Source organism: Arachis duranensis, chromosome 3 (genome assembly GCF_000817695.3).
Source record: "Arachis duranensis cultivar V14167 chromosome 3, aradu.V14167.gnm2.J7QH, whole genome shotgun sequence".
NCBI classification, from domain to species: Eukaryota; Viridiplantae; Streptophyta; class Magnoliopsida; order Fabales; family Fabaceae; genus Arachis; species Arachis duranensis.
The window spans coordinates 129,028,685-129,053,027 of NC_029774.3; the positions used below are offsets into that span (position 1 = coordinate 129,028,685).

The 24,343-nt window shown below is 32.3% G+C and overlaps 3 protein-coding genes and 1 non-coding gene across 7 annotated transcripts; 1 reads left to right on the forward strand and 3 right to left on the reverse strand.

Moving 5' to 3' along the window:
* The first annotated feature begins 7,698 nt into the window (after positions 1 to 7,698).
* LOC127745983 (small nucleolar RNA snoR137) lies at positions 7,699 to 7,850 on the forward strand. Its single transcript, XR_008007606.1, has one exon. It is a non-coding gene; the product is annotated as a small nucleolar RNA snoR137 (small nucleolar RNA).
* Positions 7,851 to 9,624: 1,774 nt separating this feature from the next.
* LOC107481837 (protein SIEVE ELEMENT OCCLUSION B-like) lies at positions 9,625 to 12,815 on the reverse strand. 2 transcript variants are annotated; one of them, XM_052259175.1, is made up of 8 exons: positions 12,713 to 12,815; positions 12,384 to 12,594; positions 12,112 to 12,216; positions 11,568 to 12,016; positions 11,371 to 11,480; positions 11,149 to 11,291; positions 10,558 to 11,055; positions 9,625 to 10,479 (listed from the first exon to the last, which is right to left on the reverse strand). In XM_052259175.1, the coding sequence occupies exons 2-8, from the start codon at positions 12,567 to 12,569 to the stop codon at positions 9,853 to 9,855; spliced, it is 2,118 nt and encodes a 705-aa protein (XP_052115135.1). In that variant the 5' UTR covers positions 12,570 to 12,594; positions 12,713 to 12,815; the 3' UTR covers positions 9,625 to 9,852. The 2 variants fall into 2 exon arrangements, with proteins under 2 accessions (XP_052115135.1, XP_015957647.1); XM_016102161.3 differs by lacking the exon at positions 12,713 to 12,815 and having other exon boundaries at positions 12,384 to 12,622.
* Positions 12,816 to 13,122: 307 nt separating this feature from the next.
* Positions 13,123 to 15,781, reverse strand: LOC107481839 (glycosyl hydrolase 5 family protein). Its single transcript, XM_016102162.3, has 4 exons — positions 15,231 to 15,781; positions 14,437 to 14,684; positions 13,840 to 14,360; positions 13,123 to 13,759 (listed from the first exon to the last, which is right to left on the reverse strand). Exons 1-4 carry the CDS (start codon positions 15,630 to 15,632, stop codon positions 13,254 to 13,256), a joined length of 1,677 nt encoding a protein of 558 aa, XP_015957648.1. The 5' UTR covers positions 15,633 to 15,781; the 3' UTR covers positions 13,123 to 13,253.
* Positions 15,782 to 16,648: 867 nt separating this feature from the next.
* On the reverse strand, positions 16,649 to 20,510 carry LOC107481840 (E3 ubiquitin-protein ligase RGLG5). Of its 3 annotated transcripts, none has more exons than XR_001590650.3 (12): positions 20,226 to 20,510; positions 19,830 to 20,138; positions 18,851 to 18,935; positions 18,624 to 18,764; positions 18,405 to 18,518; positions 18,214 to 18,311; positions 18,015 to 18,094; positions 17,737 to 17,946; positions 17,452 to 17,638; positions 17,300 to 17,356; positions 17,055 to 17,190; positions 16,649 to 16,974 (listed from the first exon to the last, which is right to left on the reverse strand). XR_001590650.3 is itself a non-coding variant. In XM_016102163.3 (11 exons), exons 1-11 carry the CDS (start codon positions 20,235 to 20,237, stop codon positions 17,110 to 17,112), a joined length of 1,374 nt encoding a protein of 457 aa, XP_015957649.1. In that variant the 5' UTR covers positions 20,238 to 20,509; the 3' UTR covers positions 16,649 to 17,109. The 3 variants fall into 3 exon arrangements, 1 of the variants encoding a protein (XP_015957649.1); XR_001590649.3 differs by having other exon boundaries at positions 16,649 to 16,963; positions 20,226 to 20,509; XM_016102163.3 differs by having other exon boundaries at positions 16,649 to 17,190; positions 20,226 to 20,509.
* Positions 20,511 to 24,343: the final 3,833 nt, after the last annotated feature.

A 24,343-nucleotide genomic window follows, 5' to 3' on the forward strand; every position in this document is an offset into this window, starting at 1 on the left:
TAATGTTGTGATAAATAATTAGAATCAATATTCAATTAAAAAAATAATTTTGAGTTAATTTTATAACTATCAATATAAATTTTTTTATATTAATATCTAATTATATATATAATATTATTTTTAAATAACAAACATAAAAATCAATTTTTTTATGTAACAAACTTAATACCTAATCAAATATAAAAATATATACATTAAATTCTTTTAATTTTTAGATAATAGATATTAAAATTAATTATTAGTAAAAGATTAAACTTTTATTTACGAAAACTTGGTCTTCTTAGCCGACACGAATTTTCATCCCCTACGACTTTTGTATAAAAATAGTTTGATTTTATAAATTTTTTTGCCATAATCTATAATATCATAACAAAATCAATATAATTTCAAAAAATTTATATTTCCGTAATGTTATTACGGACAAAAACACTAGTAAAAATATAATATAAAAACCAACTCATAATTAATAATTTGTTATTGCAATTGGAGTATCATCAACGTTAATTACAATTTCTGACTCTGTTCAATTCTATTATTTGTTGTAATGAATTCAGGAACAATTTTTGGATGGTATAAGATTTATAAATAAGAAATTAAATAAATAATTAAAATATAAATTATACTAAACGACAAAAGCTTTACTGTTTTCCGGTTTTTCCAACGGCGAAACATTGTGCCTGGGCTATGTTGGGTGTTAATTATTCGACTTCGTCGCTTCGTCCCAGTTTTAAATTTTAATATCGTTCACACCGGCGGTTTCTTTTGATTGAAACTATGGGCTGCAGAATTTAAAAAGAGAGTTTGGACTTCGGAATGGGTTAAATGTTGACCTTCCCCATTAGCATTAGAAAATAATTTATGGATAATTATTTCATTTTGTAATATAAATTTGTTATTTCAAAATTGTACTCATAATTTAATTAACATGTTTCTTTGTAAGTCGTATTTGACTATATTAAATTATTATTATACTATTTTTTTAAAATAAAATGAATAATAGAATAAAAAAATATAAAAACTCTTAAGAGTCAATAATTTTTATCAATTTTGGTTAATATTTAGTCAGTATAAATATTAAATTATTTTTAATAAAATAATATTTGTTGGTGACGTAGTAGTGAGCTTAAAAACAACTTTCTCTTATCGTTAAACCATGTAAGTATTTCAATTTGTTGAAGGAATTATATTATTGTACTGCTTCCGAGCAAACGAGAGGAGATAAGGAAGCTTATTTTGTCCAATTACAGACTATATTATTGTTCGATGCATTTTGTCCGATTATTTTGTCCAATTACAAACTATACCGTTTTTTTACTCCTCATTTTATATAGTTTAATTGTTGCGGATATTATGAATAAATGATCTCATTAATCACTCGTTATGCTTATAAGTTATAACATTTTGCTTAGTTATTTCTTCATCATTTGGTTCAGGCTGGTTTGTTGAACATGAGGCAGCAGTGGTAGTGGCATCGGCGTAGGCACAGTGAGTAAGAGAAAACTTGAACGAAGAGAGTGAGAAATTGGAATGAGAATGGGGTACAACAAGAGACAAATATGCCATTAGTTTTGTGTCCTTGGCTTTAAGGACTAAGGATGATCAAAAGAGTAAATCAGTAAACAAAAATGTTTGATGCTAAAAAAAATTTAGTTAAAATCAATCAGAACAGATAGTAATTAACGAATATTAAATAAGAAAAACTCTAAGTGTTTTTCTTCCTCTAATATTATTGATTAGTAAATGCCTAATTTATTATTAGCCATTGGTCAAATAACAGTTAGTTAGGGTTATATTTGATCAGTTGAAAAGAAAATTTTGTAAACTCATAAATGCCTGTATTGAAAAAGGTTAATATGTAGATTTTTTTTTTTTAACATTGTGACCTAAATCGAAAAGACCTGAGAGCCATTAGCGAAGTAATCTTCCAAAATCGTCGATAGACACAATCTTTAAAACCTTCTGCCAAAAATCTTTTGTTTATCTCTGCTTTATTTGCTATCCGCATTATACTTTACTAGTCTAGTAAACGTTTTAGTATTAGATTAAATCTTAAGCTTACAAGAACCGATTTATTTGCGAAGCATTATTAATAAAAAAATATAGGTAGACAATAAAAATAATAAATAATATGAATAATAAATATTTTAGATATTCATTTTACTAAGTGTGCAGATGATTATTCTAATATTAAAATTTAAATAAATAATTTAAAGATATAATATGTTTTAATTTGATTAGTAATTATTTATATTGTTCAAAAAAATTATTAGTTACCTAATATAACACTTATTAATATTCCCTACTTAAGTCATATCCCACATACGTACCGAATTGCAGTGTCTTCTACTTACATTAATAACTATCCAAACCGATGGTTAGATGAGATCCATTCCATGAAGTGAAGAGAAAGAGAGACCAAAAGAAGGAGGAAGAAAGAAAAAAAAGACGCATAAATAAAAAAATAAATAATTATGTAAATGCAATTCTGTTAGATAAATAACAAAAATTGTAAATAATATGAATAATAGACTATATTTTAGACTTATTAAACATGAATCAATCTAATTAATTTAAAATTTAAATTTTAAAATTAAAATTAATTTTTTTTAGTCTATTCTTTACATCGTTTAGAAAAAAACATTATTTTTCTATACTGTCTCATGTAAATGGCCAAGATTTTAAAAAGAATAAAATTTAAGAAAAATTTCACTCTTCTTCTTTTGAGAAATGCTAAAATGATACTCTCTTTTTCATTTATAAAATATATACTCTTTTCAATTTTAAATTTTTTGTGTTAATTAATAATGTTAATTTTATCAATTTTTCAAAAAAAATATTTTTTACAAAAATACTCTTTAACAAAAATTTTATTTTTTTGTCATTAAATTTTTCTTACTAAAATAACCTTTAATAAATTATTTTTTATTAATTAAATTGTATTTTTATTAAAATATTTTTTAAAAAATTTAATAATTAAATTATTTTTTTAAAATACCCTTCAATAATTTTTTAATTATTAAATTATAATTTTATCAAATTTTTTTAACAATTATAGTTATATTTTATTATTAATTTTTCAATATCAATATATATTATTTTAACATTAAAAAAATCTTGGTAAAACTATTTTCTGATATTAATATATATTAATTTTTATACATAATTAAAGTGATAAGATTCTTTTATTTAATGTTAAAATAATATATATTGATATCAGAAAAATAATAGTAAAATATAAAAATAATTATTAATAAAAATTTTGGTAAAATTATAATTTAATAATTAAAAATTATTGAAGAATTTCTTAAAAAAACAAATTTAATTATTAGAAATTTTTAAAAAATACTTTAGTAAAACTATAATTTAATCAATAAAAAATAATTTATTAAAGGATATTTTAGTAAGTAAAATTTAATGACAAAAGAATAAAATTTTTTCTAAAAGGTATTTTTGTAAAAAGTAATTTATTTTTTTTGAAAATGGATAAAATTAATATTAGTTAATACAAAAAAAAATTAAAATAGATTAAAAATTTTTTTTTTAAAAGTTATAAGGGAAAAAAATGTACATTTTACAAATATAGAAAAAAAGAGTGTCATTTTAGCAAGATATATCTTTTTATAAAAAAATTGGTTTTTTTTTAACTATTATAAACATTAATTTTTTAAATAATTTTAGTATCATTTTTTTTAATAATTAATTTTTTTAACAGTGTCTTAGAGTATTCTTTTAATGGTATTTTGCACTTGTTAATAGATTATCTAAAGTATTTAATTTTTTTCTTTAAATAAATAGATTACAAAAACATGGAAAATTTTATTTTCAACAATTCTTTTTATATTAAACACCTTAACTAGACTCTAATTTTAATAAGTCAAATTTGATGTAAATGAGTGTATACATGTTCTAGATTATTCCTCAAAGTATACGCATGATCTGCTGACGAGAACTTAGAAGGAAGCTGCTGTGTGAATTGGAAATTCAAGTTGACATGCAAGTTGAGCACGAGGAATGATGGTGCTGTCCTCGTCTCATCAATCATCATCATCACATCGTATAATCTATATAATTAATTTAATCAAATATAATTATACTAATGTTCCCGTAAGATCTAAATTCTAATAGTTATAGATCATTAATTAATAATTACTATAAGTATACTATATATTATTAGCAGCATAGCAGTTGATGAATATGTTTATCTATAATTGAGTGAGATATTTCTACCGAAGACTGATTCCACATTTAAATATATAATGTATATATGTATTCAAATTTGAGTGATGCCTGCTGAATTCAGCAAAGATTCTGTCATTAACAAATTACTCGCTAATGGACAAAAATTTTCAATGCTTTCCTATATAGTCAACTGTGCCTCCGAAATAAATACAAAGAAAACATACTACTAGAGATTAAATTTTGCAATTGCATCAACAGGCCAATAATTGCAAGCACCTTGCGCATGCTTTTATCCCAATAGCGTGTGTTTGATTTAGTTTTTGTAAATTGAAATTAAATTTAATTCGATTATAGTAAAATTGATTTTGATTAAAGTTGAGTTTGTTTTAATGTGATTTATATTTAAATATTTTAATTTAAAAATAATTATAATTGATAAAATATTATTTGAATAATAATGATTAAAATATTTTTAGATGTGAAATTACTAAAAAAGTAAAAATTAGATCAAAATTTTAATATTATTATTTTAACTATTTTTTACATTGCAACATTTTAAATATTATATGCATATTATAAGAAATTACACATAATATTAAATATATATATATAACTGATAATATCTAATAATTATAAACTATAATAATAAAAGGCAAACAGGTTTATAAATTAAACAAAAATAACAATAAGATGTATAAAATAAAATAAAGATGAAAAATAAAAAAATAGTTAAAAAACAAAATAAAGATAATCTTGCATGTAGAAAAGATGAAAAAGGTGAAGAATGATAGTTGAGAAATAAAATGAAGAAGACGGTGTATGTATAAAAAGAAGAAAGTGAAGAAGGATAAATGAAAAAATAAATTTTGCAATCAATTATCAATGATAAAAACTAAAAATAAAAACTACAAAATATTGCTTCAAGTAAAAATACGTTTAAGAGTAAAAATCATGTTAAAAAAAGAATTTTACTAAAAAACTAATTTAGGATATAACCAATTATAGTAAATTAATTGAAAAATATACTAGTTACATAAAAAAAGAGATAAAACAACTTTTTATTATTCCTATCTTTTGGATTTTCAAAACTAAAAATAAAAAAGTTAATTAAATTGGTTTATAATAAAATTAATTTTTTAGAATTTTTTTAAATAAATAATCCAAACAAATTTAATCTAATGTTTAACACTTTTAAACGTGTAAACTTTTTGAACGTTAAACTAAATTACTAAACATACACGAAATTATTGGCAGAATCAAACTTCTGGAGAAGGATGTCATTTTCTAAACTCCACGTAATTCCATCAGCATGTCATCCAAATATTGGAAAGATAATAACTGTTAGAAAAAATGTAAGTCTATATTTATTTAGTAAGTCTAAATTCTAAAATATAACTTTAAATATTCTAAATCATCTAAAAATTGAAGGTTAAAACAATAATTTTATAAATAAAAAATGGATAATATTAACTACTTAGAAATTAATTTTTTATACTGTCTATGTTTATTTTAAATGTTAATTGTATTCTTTTTGTTGGTTTTTCTCTTTTTCTTTTGGTTGAGAGTCGAGGTCTTGGGACCCAAAATTAAACAGCAGATATAGGAATTAATCGGGGTAATGATACCCCTCTGATGTCTTCATCTAAGCATTGCCTAATACTTGAGGGAGACAAATTAAGAAAGATTAGCCCAAAGTCACAAATCAAGCTCTCCTTGGCCAAAAGATCTGCTACTCTGTTGCCTTCTCGGTAGGTGTGCTTGAGCATAACATCCCAATCTTGTCTTAGCAGTGCACCAATAAGTCGCACTAATTTTTCTGGATGTTTACTTTTTTTTGTTCTTGAATGATCACTGTATAAGTTGCTAGGGTGTCTAACTCGACTAGAATCTTCTTCAAACCCAATCGCCAGCCTACTCTAAGGCTATGAAACACTGCCCAGAGTTCCGCTTGAAAGGCTGAGCAACACCCAAGATTGACCATATACCCTGCAATCCAAACTCCCTCTTCGCTTCTAAATAAAACTCCATACTCTCCTTCTTGTGCTCCCTGTCATGAAACTGGCTTTGTTGAAAGCTGTGGTTATCTCATGGGCATATGGAAGGATGTTGAAGGAAGCATTCTGAGGCCTTTTAAACGGTGGGAAAAATAATTCTTTGTTTCGCCATTTCCAAATCATCCAAGTGGTTGTCATGAAGATGGTCAACCATTTGATTTGGCTATTTTGTCCAATTTCCGCAACTAAATTCTAGCAAAACCAGACATCGAAGGGAGCTCTAAAAAAATAACTCAACTTAGAAGGATGAATGAGTTGCGTCCAAAGCTTAGACGCTGCAGGACAGTCACGGATCACATGTTCCATCGTCTCGGGAACACCCGCACACCGATGACAATCTAGAGGAGAGCCAAAGAGTCTTGCCCTCCTGGTTGAGATCATAATTCTCTTATGGGCAGGCAACCAATTAAATATTTTGATTCGTTGAGGTCCCAACCATTTCCAAATCAGGTTCCAGGTTACATCTACAACACCAGGTCGATTTGCTATGGCGTGATATGTACTAGCCACAGTGAAGTCTCCATCTTGTGTTAAATCCCAAAAAATTCTGTCTGCCTCTGTTGGTTTTTCTCTTTATTGTTTTCTCTAAGAGCAATGGTATTGGATATTTTTGATTTGTAGTGCGTTAGACCTGATTAGAAGAAGGGCTTAAGCCCAAAGAGGAGCAGGTAGGGCAAAGCAAGGTTTAGGTAGTGCTGGCAATATATACTCTACCTGTGAGTACTTAATCTGGAGCAATTCGTTCGAGTAGGGTTGTCTACTCGATCTGCTACAGATAAAGTAGAGTATGGTATACCCTACCCTACCATACCCGTACCCCTAATACATTATATAATATACATGTAAAAGTTATGTATATAATGAAGAAAGTGAGTGTTGAACTCACAATCTTCCTCTTATAAAAATTTGAAATAATCACTAAGTTAGATTTTTCTAAGATTTTATTAATTTGAACTTAGTTTTTTATTTTTTATTTTATTAATATGTATGAAATTTGGAATTGTTGAATTTTATGTTTGCTTGAAAATTTTTTATTTTTCTGCTGATAAAACCTGATAGAGTAGGGTTTAGAACTTTAGGGTACGGATATGCTTAGGATTGAGAGATTTTCAATTTGCGAGTAAGGTAAGGTAGAATTTTGAATTTTCAACCCGCGAATAGAATTAGAGTAGAGTCCAAACTCTACCCTACTCATTACCAGCCCTAGGCTTATGGCATGGGAATCAGAAGGAGCTCCAAATTTCACATTCTTTGTCGTCGCTTTTGAAAGGCGTTACATTTTTCGTCTAAATTATTTTTGCAGAAAGACGTGTCAATGAAAGCGTATATCAATCTTCAACAAAAACTTCTTTGAGTCTTTCATGTCTCTACCAATTAACTACGCATTCTTATTATCGTAGTTTCTTTCTCGGTCGTGTTGTTTACACACATTCACTTATTTGTATTTTTACTTTTCTTTTGTATGGTTGCTTCTTTTGGTAAAATCTTTTTTTATATTGAAGTTGGGGATGTTCATGTTTTCGAAGTCTATATCGAATTTTCTTAATTAACCAGTTTTAAACAGCGTGCTGTAATATTTTTTGAGTTACATTATCCTACCTGTCTACTGGTACAATCAAAGTATGACCATTTGCGATTTGGATCCTTTAACTTTTAACTTTTATTTTAGAGAATAAAGTATAATTTTTTATTATTTATTTTATAGTTAATATAAAAAAATATGATTGAAAAAATATATCATTTATTTGATAGGTAGAATCTAAAAAAAAAAGACGAAAAAAATATTTATAAATGAAAAATTATATTTTAATTTTTTAAATAAAAATTTAAAATTTTAAAAAATTAAATTCAAAATTTAAATGCAGAAAAATGTTACTTCTAGTATTAAAAAACTCTAGGGGGCATCTTAATAATTTTGGTCATTATTTAACTATCACAAAAGAACCGAATCGATTTTATTGGTTTATTAGTTCAACCGATAAATCTCTATTTAAATCGGTAAAATCAGTCATATGTAATTAAAAAATAGTCAAAAATCTTAAAAATTTTAAAATACACATCTTCACCAATATTTTAAGAATAAATAAGTCTCAAATTTTAAAGACAACTAATACAAATATAGACATAAAATTAGTTAGTACTACTACAATAGTATTTTAATTTGATACAATAAGAATACCAATCCATAATATCAGTAAATTTTAATATTAGTATCAAAACAAATAACTTTAATCACAATACTAACATTAAAATAGATAAAGATTAATAAATTTTTAGTAAAGTTTATATTTCTATTAATAATAGTACATAATTAAAAATATCATTAATTCAAAAAATAAAAAATACAAAATTAAAATTAAATTAGATATTTATATAATTATTTAATTCAAAAATTTACTATATAATTAATGTTTGTCACATATAAGAATGAGAACTATATTGACAAAGTGGCATTGAAGGTGAATTGCACTCAAGAGGTTTCTGTTCAAACCCTGCTTCTAATATTTTAGAATTTTCCAAACTAACAAATGCTAACAGGTGGACAAGTGGCACGTTGAAGGACCGTAGGATGCCCTGGATCACAGGTAGAGATGCGATGCTATGGAGCACTATAGAGTCCACCATTGCCGAACTAATTGGACCCGTTTTTTTTTTTTTCGGTTTATGTCGATTTTCATCTTTATTACATCACAAATATTAAATTGTTATTTATTTGTGTAAATTTTGATAAATATAAGTGTAAATTATATATTTTTTATATATAAATACATATAAATATAAATGCAAGTTATTACTAGTCAAGTGATGACAAAAAATAATAAATTTTGATGTTCAGCTACTTTTTACTCTTTAGCATTTGACTCTTTGTAGCAAAAGTGACATCTTTCTGATGATTTCATGACACTGGATCCGCACAGGTTCTGGTGACTTAACTGTGAAGAGCTCTTAGAGATTGAAAAGCCACCAATTCCAAATGCATCACCCTCATCGAAACCAAACCAGAAAAGGAAGATTCCGTCGCCAAAGGAGCTGATATCACATTATGAATCCCAAGGGATGGATAGAGGATCCGGAGTGATATGTTACATGAAGCTTGATTCAAAGCCTTGTTATGTTGAGACTGTTGCACTTGGAGTTGCCTCTGCTGCCACACTTAGAGGAATGGGTGCTATCATTGCCCCTCTTGCACAGATATGGAACTCTGTTACCACTGCCACTAAATCTACTCCACAATGACCATTTATTTGCCTTGTTAATCTTATTTTACCATTCTTAATTACTTGTTAGAGCTTAGCACATTGTTCTTTAATGTAAAAGTAAAACAATCTTTTGTCTTGTAAAACCCCCCAAAAAAATGGAGCCATAGATGCAGATGGAATCAAGTATAAACAACAATAGATTGATCAGTGTTTGGAGGTTAAACTTTACAAAACAGTAGGACTAAATGGAAGTACATCTTGGAGTCTAAATTTGAACATGCTAAATTGAAAAATATTACTGACTCACGTTTTTGGAGAGTAGACTTTTATTTTGTATGGTGCTTGGGTCTAAATTAACAAGAAAAAGGGGGTTCAAATGGCGTAAGCATACATATGAAATATGAAGTTGATTTGATATTTCAGTCTGTGCAGCAGCGATACATGTAGAACTTTTCCATGGGACGGCCGCATTCGACACAAACCACCTTATCTGGGATTCTGCCATTGGTTCCCGGCAGTATCAAGCGGTTACAATGATGTGGGGTTTGTAATCCTTGAATATAATCATCCATTGCAGGCAAAACCCCTTTCTCCTCTGCCTTGTCCTTCCATTGATCATAGTCATTGAGGCAATTCAGGAATGTGTCTCCCTTTCCCTTTGCCATCATAGTCTCTGTGCCTCTGCTCATAACAACCCACCCTTGCTCACTGCTGTCAAAGCCTAGAATCCTCATTATCTCATGCATTATCTCATCATTTTCAACTTTCTTTTCCTGCTGCAGTTTTGAGTGCCACATGCTCTCCAGCCTAACCCAGAAGAACCATATAAGGGTAAGCCCAGGGTCAGGGAGTGTGTTGCTTAACTTTTCTTCTTCAATGACCGTGTTGATTTTTCGAACCTTTTCTCCTGGGTTGCTTCTCCCTACATAGATCATCTCCAGTGGTAACTTGAGAGTTTCTGCCAGTGATCGTGCCTTCCTTGTGAACTTTCGAATCCACTCTATGTCGTCCCCTCCATACAAGCATATGTATGTGCCTTGTGCTATCTGGAAGGAGTTTAAAAATCATACATGGAAGTGCATTATGAACTTATCTAAAGAAAGAATGGGAGGACTATACTATACCCAATCATAGAGAGATGGATGAATTGTATCTGCCAACAGTTCAAGCCGCCATGATTCTTGCTTCCACAATGCTTCCTCCCTTGAACTGGAGAAAGGATAAGCCAAGCTTCCCCAAATCCACATCATGTGTATTGCATTCAGGTTAACAACCTTTCCTTGCTGATCCAGAACTACAATTATTGGCTTAGCATTATTGAAAAGCCACACCTCTTTTATGTACCTGATGGTTGCTGGCTCCAACATGGAAGGGTCGTAGAGTGAGTACCAAGTCATCATAGATTGCAGCTTCACAAACTTGTTTTGTTTCTCTTCTGTCCATGGGGTTCCCTTGTCCACAATTGGGATCCAAACTAATTCGTATTGGCTCTCAAACCTGCTCGATTCCTGGCGTGATTCTTGATACATTTGTTCAAAGATCATGATCTCTTGATCAGAAATATGATGGAGGTCTGTTATGTAGAGTAACACAATTTTCTTCCGCAGCACCTCAATGCTAACCTGAAGATGAAGCATTGGATGATTGCATTACTACATCTAATGGTGTAAGAACTAATGAGCAAACATGATCATAAACCAAATATCAGGGTTAACCCGTTGTTTGGTAGAGCCATCAAACAATGGCAACATATCATCCTTGTTGTAAATCAAGGCTTTGAGAATCTTCATGTTGTCAGGGTGAGATGTCTGAAAAAGGATCTGAAGTGTTTCAAATGCTTCTCGTTGTTTGTTATCATCTGCATCATAACATGATCTTTCAAGCGTTTCTTCAACATATGTATCATTGTTGTGAATAAGCAAATAAGACTGGCATACCTAAATGTTGACGACAGAGGTCAAGTTGCTTAAGAAGGTGGCTGTTTATGTTACTGAGCTTATGAGCCAAACTTGAAAGTTCCCAAGTCTCTATTGTTGATGACATGAATCTAAGACAAAAAAGACAAGTTTAATTCAGAATTTGAATTTGATCCCAAAAATCATGAGCTGCTAGGATATTTTATATTGATTAATACCCTTGACCAAGGCCAATGATGCCTAGAATCTGTGTTGCGCAGGCAATGATACTCCGAATGGTCCAATAGACAGCACTTGGAATAAGATTGGAGGCAGCTAGTGTCTCTGGTGCTTCAGGGTCAATGTACTGAGAGGGAAGCTCATGGAACTGCATAATGTAGTTGGTTACATCCAACATGGCCTTGAGAAGGTGGCTGATTGCTTCAAACTTGGGTCCCAATTCATTCACTTGTTCCAGCGTTTCATGGATGTGCTTCAACATTGCAACAGACCTGGCAAGAGGGTTGGTGGCATGAACCTGAGCCAGAAGCCAGAACTTGCCAAAGTTGGTCGCGAATGCCGCCAATGCTATCACCACCTTGGCCTCCCATGAATATCTTGACAGCATGCTTAGTATCCCCATGGTTGTGGCATGTGCATCTCCACCACTCAAACACTTGCAAGATATCTGACACAACCATGAAGGCATTAAGAGATTAGAGTGTATATATAATCATATATGAAACAATTTATTTTTCAAAAATAAAAAAATAAAAACAAAACCTCGCAAGAAACTTTGTTAATTGTGTGGGAGGTGATATCTAGCATGTCTGTTAACTCAGATTGTTGGAAGCTATCCATTAAGCTATCCAATTTTGCTGGCTTTCCCTGTGTGAAGTTTCAGCACAAGTCAAATATTTAATAACTATACTTTAATAAGATGCATCAAAAGATATTCATATATTATATTAGAAAAGTGTCTTTGTTAAAATAAGATAATCTTAAAAGAATCGAATGTATTTTTCTATAACGGAAACTATTTAAATAAGATATACCTGAACAATGCCAGGGATGATAGAAGCAGCAGAGTTGAAAATGTGTTGAACCACATTAAGAAGAGGCCTAACATCAATGCGTTCATCATCAACAGGAGCATGAGTGGCACGAATTTGTTTGGTCATTGTACTGTCATCTGATGCTGAAAAAAAGTGGGATTGCAACTTCCTGGGCACCATTGCCATCTTCAACAAGAATCAAGTAATGCTGCTGCAGCAAAAGGCACAGTGGAATTTAACAGAAGATACCAGTTAGGAGCAATGGTAGCTAGCTACCTCTAAGCCTTATATATAATTATTCATTCATTCCAAATTTATTAAATTTCTACCTTGCTTGTTCTGGGGTTTAACTCCTCTATAAAGTAACCATGGAGAATCTGAGATTTCAGATAAAGGCTCGGCAGTATCGATCACCTTTATTTTATGGCTTTCTTGTAGTTGGTATGTTCTGCTAAACACTTGTAAGATTAATGGATTATCACACGAGTGGTGTAAGCTTTTTAATTTGTATCGTTGTACTTTATGAGTAACTTAAAGTTTTGCTAAATGTTCTTCATTAGTAATCTAGTAACTAAGTGTTCTATATATTCTTCGATCAAACTTTTGGATTCACACCTTGCAAAAGTTACTAGTACTGAAGGAATCATATGTTTACAAGATATATAAGAAAGGTATAAAATTCACACAACTTTTTATGATATGAAGGAATCAGACTATTTAACTTTCAACACTTCAGTAATGATTAGTTAACCCCATTTTTCTGCTTCTTCATACTTTTATCGTACATTTATCATTTGCTAAGCAAGACTCTACATAATTAATGTCATTTTTGTAATGCCAATACACTTGAGTACAAATTGTCAAATAAATTTACAAATATGCCTTTGAAAGCAGGTTTATTAACTCGAATAATGAATCCCATAAAGCATAGGGTAAATTCAACATGGATGAGGTTGTTGACCTTCCAGTGTCAACAAGTTTGAACCATTGGCTTCCAGGGTCACAAGTATGATCTGTGCTCAAGCATTTACAAGCATTGGTCACAATATTATTGTTGGAATCTATATCCAAACAAACCTTAGAACCATCGGTGAGGTTAGAGGAGAGGTGCAACTTTGAGTCTGAGATCATTTCCCATTTAGAGTTAGAAGCAGAGCAAATTATGCTAAGTTTTGCAGGATTTCCTTCTTGATCCGCTTGTAAGCAATAGTAAGTTCCCATTACGTTTAGTATCTTTTGAGGCGTATACTTCCAACCATCAGAGTTAGAACAAGGGCCCAACCTCAATGGGTCTTGTATTGACTTCCTTGTCACACAAAGCCCCGTCAAAGGATGGTAAATTACTTTGTATGGATTACCTTGTGTTATGCCTGGTCCTACATAAAATACAAAACATAAATTAAACACCTAAACAGTAAATACACTTCAATGGGCCAAACAATGGGCTTTTGCTTACCTCGGAAGGGAAGTTGTAGGGAAGAGATCCTTTGCAAGAACGTAGTATTTCTAACATTGGCCCAGTCCCAAGTAAGAAGCCCATAAAACTCTTCCATTCCAGCAACGCCTTGTCTAAAATAGTAACTGCCAACAAGAGTCCAATAGGCCCAATCGAAGTCCAGGTCAGCTGCGAGAGCCATGAAGCAGGAGATGTACCTATTATCATTAAGATTGGTGCCTCTCAAGTCCAACCCAAACTCGCTGAAAAACAAGGGCCATCCTTGGTCCAGCAAGAAAGCAGAATTGGTGATGACGTTTGCAGACACTTGTCCACACACTTGGTTGGGGTTCCCTTGAACCCAAGCTTGACCATCCGTGAAGGCATACCAGTGCGCCTCAAAAACTAGTTTCCCCTTAAAAGACACTTGCACTGCTCTATTCCTAACGAACGATAAGTCCTTGTCAAAACTTAAGCCGGACAAGATTACAATCACATTTGGGTTCGCTGCATGAACCGCTTCCGCTCCTTTCACCATATACCTTCATATACACAAGGACAATAACGTAAATTCCAAATCTCAAAACCCTAAAAGAGAGTTATTTAGAGATATCATACTTGTACCAATCGTTGACATTCTGTCTGGGGCCACGAAGCTCGTTTCTTAAGCTCATGCCTACAACGTTGGTGACTCCGTTGAAAATAGTGGCCATCTTGGTGAGGCCTTGGATCCAGAGGTCTGGGTAGAAATATTTATCGCCGAAGAAGCCATTGCCATCGTTGTTATTGCAGCACCAACCTGGTTCGGTTATGTGGTTGTCCAAGATCACCAACACATCGTTGTCCCCGAGACTCTTCACCACTGCCTGATTTGCAATACATTGTTATTCTTTCAAAACAGTAAATGCATCTATTCAATTTCAATAATTAGTTATACATAAATGACACACTATCTTTTGATTTTGATACTAACAAACTGTTACACATTACTACAATTTTTTTTTTGTTTATTTAAATTCAAAAAATAAGTGTAAGTCAAAAGTAGGCGAAACCATCTTAAGAAATACACGTAATATTTAAATTTAAATGATAAGAAATAAAAAAAATGAAATGGCCTGCCACTAAAAGAATCATGTATTTAATATGTTAGGTGGTTGAGAGAGTAGTCCAACTAATTAAGCTCTTAAACTATGTTACAACACGGTTGAATATAAGCATTAAGCAGGGAGTATAATTGTTGATATATAATATGTTTTTATTAGTGGCCACTTGCGACAAAGGAAATATAATTTATAGTGAATATCGCTATCACATAAGCATCACGCATGTCAGCATGTATTTGTAGCAATAAATAAATAATAGAAAAGCATCATGTGGGAACAAATTAAGGAATATTATAATGGTTTAGAGACCTGAAAAGCTTGGATGAGATTGAGATCGATGATGGAGGGGTTATTGGCTTGGATGCCAGCAACGGAATCAGTTAGGCCAAGGCTCTGAAATGATTGTCTAACGGTTAGAGAAGCGAGGGAGTCATTGGTGACCAATAGAATGGGCCAAGTGAGCCTCACACAGTTGAAGCCCATGGACTTTATCCCCTTCGAGATCACATCCACGGGCTTCTTGCTAAGCCCCTCCGCCACCACGGGTTCTAGATGGGACACCCAATTGACGCACGCAAGCTTCACCCTCTTCCCTTGTTGGTTTACTATCCACCGTGAATTCGTGCTTAGTGGAACCTCCTCCGTCAGAGCCTTCACCACTTGGAGTGTCAATAACAACACCAAAAAGGTGGAGCATCTTCTCCTTCCCATTTCTTCTTTCTTTTCTTTGAGGGAAAATAAAGGACGGATATGCTTCCCATCTATTTATTATGACTTCGATGACTCATAAAACACGCACCATTTGTTTATTGAACTTTATCCTATCATTATTTTCTTACTAGAAAAATAAGAAACTTATTAAGCTACACAAAAGGAAAAAACTCATTACAATCATCTATAAGTTTGGTAGGTTTTAAATCCCGAATCTTTTCTTTTACTAAACAAATTAATTAAAGCCGCACACCGTATATTTGATAAGATGCCGTTTACTACTTACTCTAGCAAGTGCTGCATGGTTTTTCTTAATATTGTTATGGCGTAAAAGCAACAGTTTTTCAAATAGATTAATTATTGATTAACGATGTTTGCCGTCAAAGAAAATATATATAGTTGGGCTAATAAGCTGAAGTGTTTAAGAAAAGAGCTAAGTGTAGTATGTCATGTTAGAACTTCACAGAACGTGTCGTGACTCCATCCAGTTAGTTTTAAGCTTAATAATATGAGACGCAACCTATATATAATTTGTTAAAGAAAAAAGACCTGCATCAACATGGCATCCGTCTCAGAAAATGCCAATATAGTAGTTTGCATCTTATACTCTTAATTGTTTGCTTCAAGAGAAGGAGAAAGATCAGTGGGTTGTTGCTTTTTATTTTGGAGCATATATACGACTATATATTGCTTCTACTACAACGTTCCTTTTTGTCTAGTATTCTTTCTTTCTTACTTGATTTCTACATGCATCCATCATCCGTGTATTTGCTTCTCTGCTGATCTCTCATTTCTCTCTGACCTTTTTTAAAAGAAAAGAATACACCTTTATTTTTATTTTGTTTCCTACAGGGGCTTATGCTTTAAATTAACTTCTTTATTCACAATGATCGAGTAACAGGAGTATACTTATTCATGTGGCCGTTGTCTTTCATGGTTATTAAAGTGCAAATATATATACCCTTTTTTTTATTAGGTTGAGAATGTAGTCCGAGGTCAGTGAGGTGGATATATCATGCTAAAAATTCATGAAATGCAACTAATCAAATAAAATTAAATCAAATAATACAGATCTAGTTTCTGATTCTCTACGGGATACATCAACCAAAATCAGACGCAAGAAAAGAAAGCTAAAACAAATACTATTATACATACGTCAAAATAAATCTAGATGAACCAAGTCCTTTTCTCACAACACACAAATCAAACTTCATATATACAAGGAGGAAACCCACTCTCTCTATAAACAAGTATGATTAAGTTGGAACATTAGTTCAAAATCGTGAACGTAGTTTTGTGTACAAGGCTAACTACATATCGATCAAGGTCCCCTGCATATACTCTGTCACGTTAGTTAACTTTTTTTTACTTATTCAATGCCATCAATAGAAAGCTAAGTTTATGAATGATATATGAGCTAACCTTGTTCTAACAATGTATGCATGTGCCACAGAAACAAGGGTTTGAGCCAAGTTAACTAGTAAAGCTTTATTCTAGTATCGATTGTGCTCCTGCAAATGGGGCAGAATTCAAGATTCTCTCCACAGTTACAACAAGTCTGTCATGTGAGGAAAAGGTGATATGTGAATTAGAACATTTCATAAAGTCTTATAATCAAGTTTACTTATATATATATATCAGTATCACCATATTATATAATTGCTTACCTGATGCCCACAACCAAAGGCCATATCCTTCCCATTAGTAAGACAAATTGGACAAAGCTGCAATTCACCATTAGATCATGAATCATGATGATCAAATCACGAAAATATGCTAGTCAAGTTGAATCTCAGGTTAAATAGAATGATGTTAATACCTTATGATCATATAAGCCACCCGGTGATGATTCTGCACTGGTACTAACTGCATTATCATAGACAGTATGCGAAGGAGTACTCTGCTGAAAACTATTACTGCGAAAAGATATGTTGTTGCTGCTGGAAGCCCTGTCATATTGAGGTGGAGGTAAAGCAACCCTGTCCGGTGAATATCCCCTCCGAGCACTAATTTCATCAATTAAAACAACACAAGATTCAGGGAAACATGTACATACACATATCAAACTAAGACTATGAGGAGTAGTGGTACCATATTTTCATACCCCAATATGCCATGGTCTATGGTTGCCTTATATTGAGAAGGTATCTCCATCAGAGCTGATAGAGCAAACTCTGTCTCTTTCCTTTCTGAATCTACACTCTTTGACATTATTTCAGTAAAATTCACAAACTGGCAGGACATAAAACACATGTCATTATTATCCCATGGTCCATCTCCAACTCCCACCAAAACTATTGACAGTGGATACTCACTGCAATTTGTGAAAAATATAAGAATGGAGAATGGGAATTACAGAAGAGAGAAGGCAAAAATAATCACCTGGCTTTTACAATTGCATCAATTGTCTTCTGTTCCTGTGGACTTAACTGGCCACGCTCTGTGTCAACGCTTCTGGTCACCTGTGCCAACATTTTGAGTATCATCGATGCAAATTGGAGTTTATGCTTAACATTTATAACAAAAAATTAGCAATGGAAGTACATACATACATACATACATATGTATGAAAGATACCTACCTGTCCATCAGCAATTATTAGCAAGACATGATATTGGCCACCACTTTGCTCAACAATAGTCATTGCCATCTCAATGATAGGTGCGAAAGAAGTGGGTCCTGTCACATAATTAAATGCAATGAGTTATACATACTACTTGGCCTGATTCAAAAATGCTATCTAAGAACTAAGATAACTGGTGAGGGCAACACCTGCTAGTTTGAGACGAGGAACAATTTCTCTGTATTTTGACAAAACTTCCTCAAATCCATTGCAGAATCTATCATCTGGGTAGAAACTGAAGACATCTTGATCATGTGTTGATGCTGACAATGGGAGAGAAACACAGGAAAGAAAATCAAGTTTGCAATTTGGAAATGCAAGCAATGGGAAAAACATGAAGATCTATCTGTAAATCTGGGTGGCATTACCATCTCCGAATCCAAAACATGGAATCAAGTTATCCTCGTCAAAGGCAGATAGAGTTGTCCCAATAATGGAGATCGCCTGTTCATAAGGATTATGGCCATTTCCGAGATGATGTAAACTTTTTCGGTTGAATGATCTCTTTCCTGATTTTCAAAGTTAATTGTATAAATTTAGTACCACAAATTACTACAAGAGATTCAATGATCAAGAAGTGAATAGGATATAAAACCTGTCCACTCATTGCTTTTTGTGAAATCAATGCCGACAATGAGATTAGAAGATTCTAGGCCAGCTTGTGAAAGAGCAGCAGTAACCTGTGTGCAATACAATTACATTCAGAATGGTTTTCTTTGTTGAGTGAAATAGATCACCTAAAGAATAGTTGATACTGACAGATCTATAATAATATTTGTTATGAATATGTAAATTAATATATTGAAATTTGAGGGGAAAAGCGATAGAAATTCAGCAGTTAGTTTCATCCATATAATTTATGAAAAACTAACCTCAGCTTGTTACAAGCTAGGACTAGTTTGCTCTAGGCAATGAACTGGTTACTGACTAAAGTTTTTGACCATATGTAAGCCAAAATCGTCATAATAATTGATAACACCTGATACTGATAGGAAATATTTTAGAAAGAGTTCTTAGTGATCCATCTAGCAGCTTTCCTGATACTTGTACTGTCTATAGCTTGAAATTTTGGGTCATGCGAAGTCTCCAAGTGTTATCTTTTAACCTTTTAGTGCTAACATCACAAATCTTACAAAGAAGGAAGTAGAACAGGTTTCACTTTATTTGAAAAAGATTTTAACCTGGGTCCAGAATATTTTCAAAAGATTTAAGGGAATCAACTATTTTTCAATTAACTTTTTGAAATTCTCCTTTTATCCTAAATTTTAAACCCTAAATCTTAAATTCTAAATTTAAAATTCTGAATCCTAAATTCAAAATTCAAAATTGTCCAAAAAATAAAGATTAAAAATATAATTTTACAATAAAAAAGTTAGATAATTTAAACTAATTAAAAGTTAAATTTAATTTTGATGGACTATTTGTATAAAACAGTTTTACAGGTGCATTAAAATTAAACTCTTATAAATTAATTTTCTATACTTATTCTTTTAAAAATTCAGTACTTTAACAAGATTCCATGATCCATGAGAAGATGGCATTGATACTAGCAATCAAAAAATGATTAATCTGACCTCGTCGAGTGAACGGTAATTATCAGCAATCTTGGAATATCTCCTATCCAACCTCCTTTTCGGCTGTTGATAATCGTAATACGGAGCGGCGGGTGGCCGGTGTTGAATTGACGGTTGATATGCATACGGTGGCGGTTGCGAGTATCCATAATTGTCCCAAGATGAAGATGAAGCACCACCAGAACCGTACGATGGCACATGCCTCCTATCACCGCCAGATTCTCTTGAACTCTTACCTCCCATAATTGACTCCTTCAGAATCAAACCAAGGAAACACAATATCACAACCAACGCTGTCCAAGTCTCCGCCTACAAATTCCAAAATCATATGTATCTTGAGCTATAATACAATTCAATACTGCAAATGTAAAAGAACGGTTATCACTTCATTCATACCTCTAGATGCATTGCAGATGAATTGTGATGAAATTAACCACTATCGATTTCTCACGCTAATCACGTAAGATTAGACTTGCTTTTCTTTTCTCCTTGTTCAACTAATTAATAGATCGATCTATCGAGAGAAGATGTAGAAATTGGAAGGAAACTAAGCTAGAGCAAGGTCAAGTCAAGTACAACAAACTTTTCAGCCATTTCCTCCTAATCAAACATATATTCCAATTTATTTATATTTTTTATTTTTATATATACACTAAAATATAGGAAGGTCTTTGAAACCATCAACAATCCCTAAGCAATATTTTGATACAGAATCTATATATAATTATATACATAGGCTCTATCCGCAATAGAAAACAACAATGATTGACTTACAAACTGGCACGCAAAGTTAATTTATTAAAAAAGAAGCGGAAAATACGAAGTATATTTCATGGATCCTTCCCAGTATTGCAGGTGAAAAGGAAATGTAGAAAGACTTATACCATGTCTAAGTTGACCAGTACATTTTCCAGGATGTGTGACACCCAAGAAAGTGACCCATCTCCGGAAACGCCACCTATTGGCTAATATGATTCTACTATACACACTATAGACTATACAATGTCTCGGTCAATTTTTTTATTCTTTCCTTGTTCTTCAACCGCAATTTGTTGACTTGTTTTATTTAATTTTGTTAGGAAAAGGGGCCACACGGTAAAACATCTAGAAAATATAATGAGTAGGTTTCTTTTATGTTATTTTCAACACACGTGGCATGACAAACTTCATTAGAAAACAATATTTGGTCTTATCTAAGTAGATACTATTTACAATCGACTAATTTTTCTATTTCCCATGACCTAATTTAAAAAGGTTCATCGTAATAAAGAGTCATCCTAGCGTCCTTCCGGGCTCAAACTCAATACTTCTCTATTGAAGTCTTTAGTTATATTATATCTTTACTTTGCCATTTAAACAAAGTCTCGGTTTAAAAAGAAAAGGATGCACTAAATACATATAGAATATACAGACAAAATTGATGCAATCTTTCAATGAGGAAGAAGCTAAGGAATTAGTAGGAGAGTAGTGTTAGTATCAGTCAATTTTGTGTTTTGTAATGGTTAATTAATTATTAATAATATTTTTAATAATATGAAATTATATTTAATGGTGTGGGATTATTCACTTTTTTTATAGTTAAATATTGGCCAAATTTTTAAAATAGTACTGACTCTTAGACTTTTTCTTAGTAGAAAGATATTAATAGACTGTAGATCATATCGAAGGACTCTAGTTATATTTCAATTCGGAGGTTAATTAAATATTAGGAATATACTGAAGGAATATAACATAAACTTTATAAAGAGGTGCTGGAAGGAGATTGGTGTGAAATTCACTAGAGCTGTGTTAAGTTTCTTTGAGATGGTGCGGTTACCAGTAGAGTCCAATGTTACTTGGGTAGTATTGGCTCCGAAATTTGCGTGGGTGCAAAGGAGATAAATGATCTTAGATCGATCAGTATAGTTGGGTGCGTCTACAAGGTCATATCAGAAGTGTTGACAAGAAGAATGAGGAGTGTAATGCCAGGACTAGTGGGAGAATCACAAAGTGCATTTGTCAAAGAACAACGGATACATGATGGAGCGTTAATAGCATGTAAGACTGTACAATGACTAAAAGTGAAGAAGAAGGCATCAACAATTATTAAATTGGACTTCCAGAAAGACTATGACAGAGTCAAATAGAACTTTGTTGATATTATGCTAGAAAATATGGAATTCGATAGAAGATGGAGGGCCTGGATCACAGAGTGCGTAAGATCAGCATCAATTTCCGTAATGGTTAATGGGGTTCCATCCAAATCATTTAAGATGGAAAGGGGACTTCGACAAGGAGACCCGTTATCACCTTTTCTATTTGTGCTGGTTGTAGATGTATTGAACAGGATGATCGGGGAGGCTGTAAGGAATAGGAGAATTGCCCCTCTATTAGTCGGTCAGAATAATATAGAGTTATTACATCTCCAGTTTGCTGATAACACTATATTGTTCTGTCCGTCGAAGGAGGAGACAATAAAAAATTACAAGAGACTTTTGAGGTGCATCGAAGTGATGTCCGGATTGAGTATTAATTTCGACAAGTCCAGCTTGATACCAGTGAATTGTAGTTATGAGTGGGTTCATCGGATGTGTCAATTATTAGGGTGCCAGGCGTCAAGACTACCAGTGAAGTACTTGGGCATTGAGTTAGGAGCAAATTTGAGGCTAGTTAAAACATGGAAGCCAGTAATAGATAAGGTAGAGGAGAAACTTAGCTTGTAGAAAGTAAGGGAAGTTGGTCCTCATCAATTCAATGATTAATAGTCTACCTACATACTATTTGAGTTTGTATAAATGCCAGCTACAGTGGCAAAAAAACTAATTTCATTGGAAAGGAGTTTCTTTTGGGGGAAGGATGATGGACGTCTTCGGCTGGCTCTTGTAAAGTGGGAGTTGATACAGGCACCAAAGAAACTAGGAGGGCTAGATGTGGGAGATGAAATGATCTGTAATACAATTTTATTGTTTAAGTGGTGGTGGAGATTTGTAAAGGAGGATTGTCCGTTATGGAAAAAGGTTGTGTGCTCCTGCAATAATCTGAATTTTGGACAATTATTGTCTACTCAAGCTATACCAACAAAAGCAGGCCCGTGAAAAGATATTTGTCACTTGCAAATAAAAGAGCAACATGTCAGACAAAAGATGATTGACGGACTGGCTATGGAAGTAGATGATGGAAAATCAACCAAATTTTGGAAAGATACATGATTACAGTCGAAAAAGTTGAAAGATTCCTTTGCGAGGCTCTACTTGATTTCAAATAACAAATGATCCGTGATCGAGGACTGTGGGTTTTGGGATGGAATAGAGTGGGTATGGAACTTTCAGTGGAAGAGGAAACCACGCCAATAGGAGACTGACAACTTAAACCATCTTTTAGTTATTTTGTAAGCTGTGAGATTGATAGAAGGAGCACAAGATAGATTGGTGTGAAAATTTGATAAGGAAGACGTTTATACTACTAACTCATTTGTGCAGGTTTTGCAGGTGCAGACAGTAACGGAAGATATCCTCGACTATAAGTTCACAAATAGAATATGGAAAAGACTAGTACCACCTCGAGTACAGTTATTTACTTGGTTTGTGCTTGTAGGCCGAGTTAATACAAAAGATCGACCGAGTAATTTGGACATCATTGAACGAAGTAATAATGTCTGTATTATGTGTAACAAGGAAATTGAAACTGTATAACATTTGTTTGTTACGTGTGAGTACACTTGGCAGGTGTGGTACGCATGGATTAGTCATGTGAGTCGTGCATGGAGCATCCCAAAATCCATAAAGAAGCACTTTTAGAGTTGGAAGTCGTTGCCTTTGAGAAAAGATGTGCGGAAAACATGATTAGTGGGTTCTTCTCCGTTATATGGAATATTTGGTTGCGTAAGAATGAGTTTATTTTTTAGAATAAGTCAAGAGGTGTAGTGAACTGTGTTGCTAGATAGTTTTATTGCTCTAAAGACTGGTGTAAAAGTAACCTATATTATTGATGACTATGTCGGAGATAATATAGGTGTTACTAAAATTCATATTTATCTCTTGTACGCTTCATTTAGTGTATTGAGCTTATTTTCTTTAAAAAAAAATACTGAAGGAATATATAGTGCTTTTTTTTGAGACGGACGAATTTACGTTAGGTATGATGGATGATCTTTATCACGAAACATCCATAATTGTGTATGCATATGCATTCTCATATTTTATGTTGTCGACTTGTCGTTTCTTATTCCCTAAGATTAGGTAAACAATTACGTGGGTAACTGGGTTAAGAAACAACCACTCAGTCACATGAATTGTTTTTACCTCTTCAAATGCTTTTGAATATTGCTTTAGGAGAAAAAAAAGGAAGAAATAATAAAGATTAAGAATCTCCTTAGACGTAAAAACAAGTACAGAAATAACTAATTTTTTATTTTAAAAACGGCAAATTCTTATAATGTTGTAATGTTTAAGAATAAAAACAAAATATCCATGTCTATTTCTTTATCTCCAATTCTCCATATTTCTAGTTGAGAGACAATCCTAACACAACCTAAC

Coding starts and splice junctions, on each gene's coding strand:
- LOC107481837 (XM_052259175.1), bottom strand. CDS start 12,569: ATGGCAATGGTGCCCAGGAAGTTGCAATCCCACTTTTTTTCAGCATCA. Junction 11,292..11,370: donor CCTCTGTCGTCAACATTTAG/GTATGCCAGTCT, acceptor GTTATGATGCAG/ATGATAACAAACAACGAGAA. Junction 10,480..10,557: donor ATCCATCTCTCTATGATTGG/GTATAGTATAGT, acceptor AACTCCTTCCAG/ATAGCACAAGGCACATACAT.
- LOC107481839 (XM_016102162.3), bottom strand. CDS start 15,632: ATGGGAAGGAGAAGATGCTCCACCTTTTTGGTGTTGTTATTGACACTC. Junction 14,685..15,230: donor ATCTCATCCAAGCTTTTCAG/GTCTCTAAACCA, acceptor ATTGCAAATCAG/GCAGTGGTGAAGAGTCTCGG. Junction 14,361..14,436: donor AATGTCAACGATTGGTACAA/GTATGATATCTC, acceptor GTGTATATGAAG/GTATATGGTGAAAGGAGCGG.
- LOC107481840 (XM_016102163.3), bottom strand. Junction 18,519..18,623: donor ATGTTTTGGATTCGGAGATG/GTAATGCCACCC, acceptor TCCCATTGTCAG/CATCAACACATGATCAAGAT. Junction 17,357..17,451: donor GTGGCTTATATGATCATAAG/GTATTAACATCA, acceptor GGTGAATTGCAG/CTTTGTCCAATTTGTCTTAC.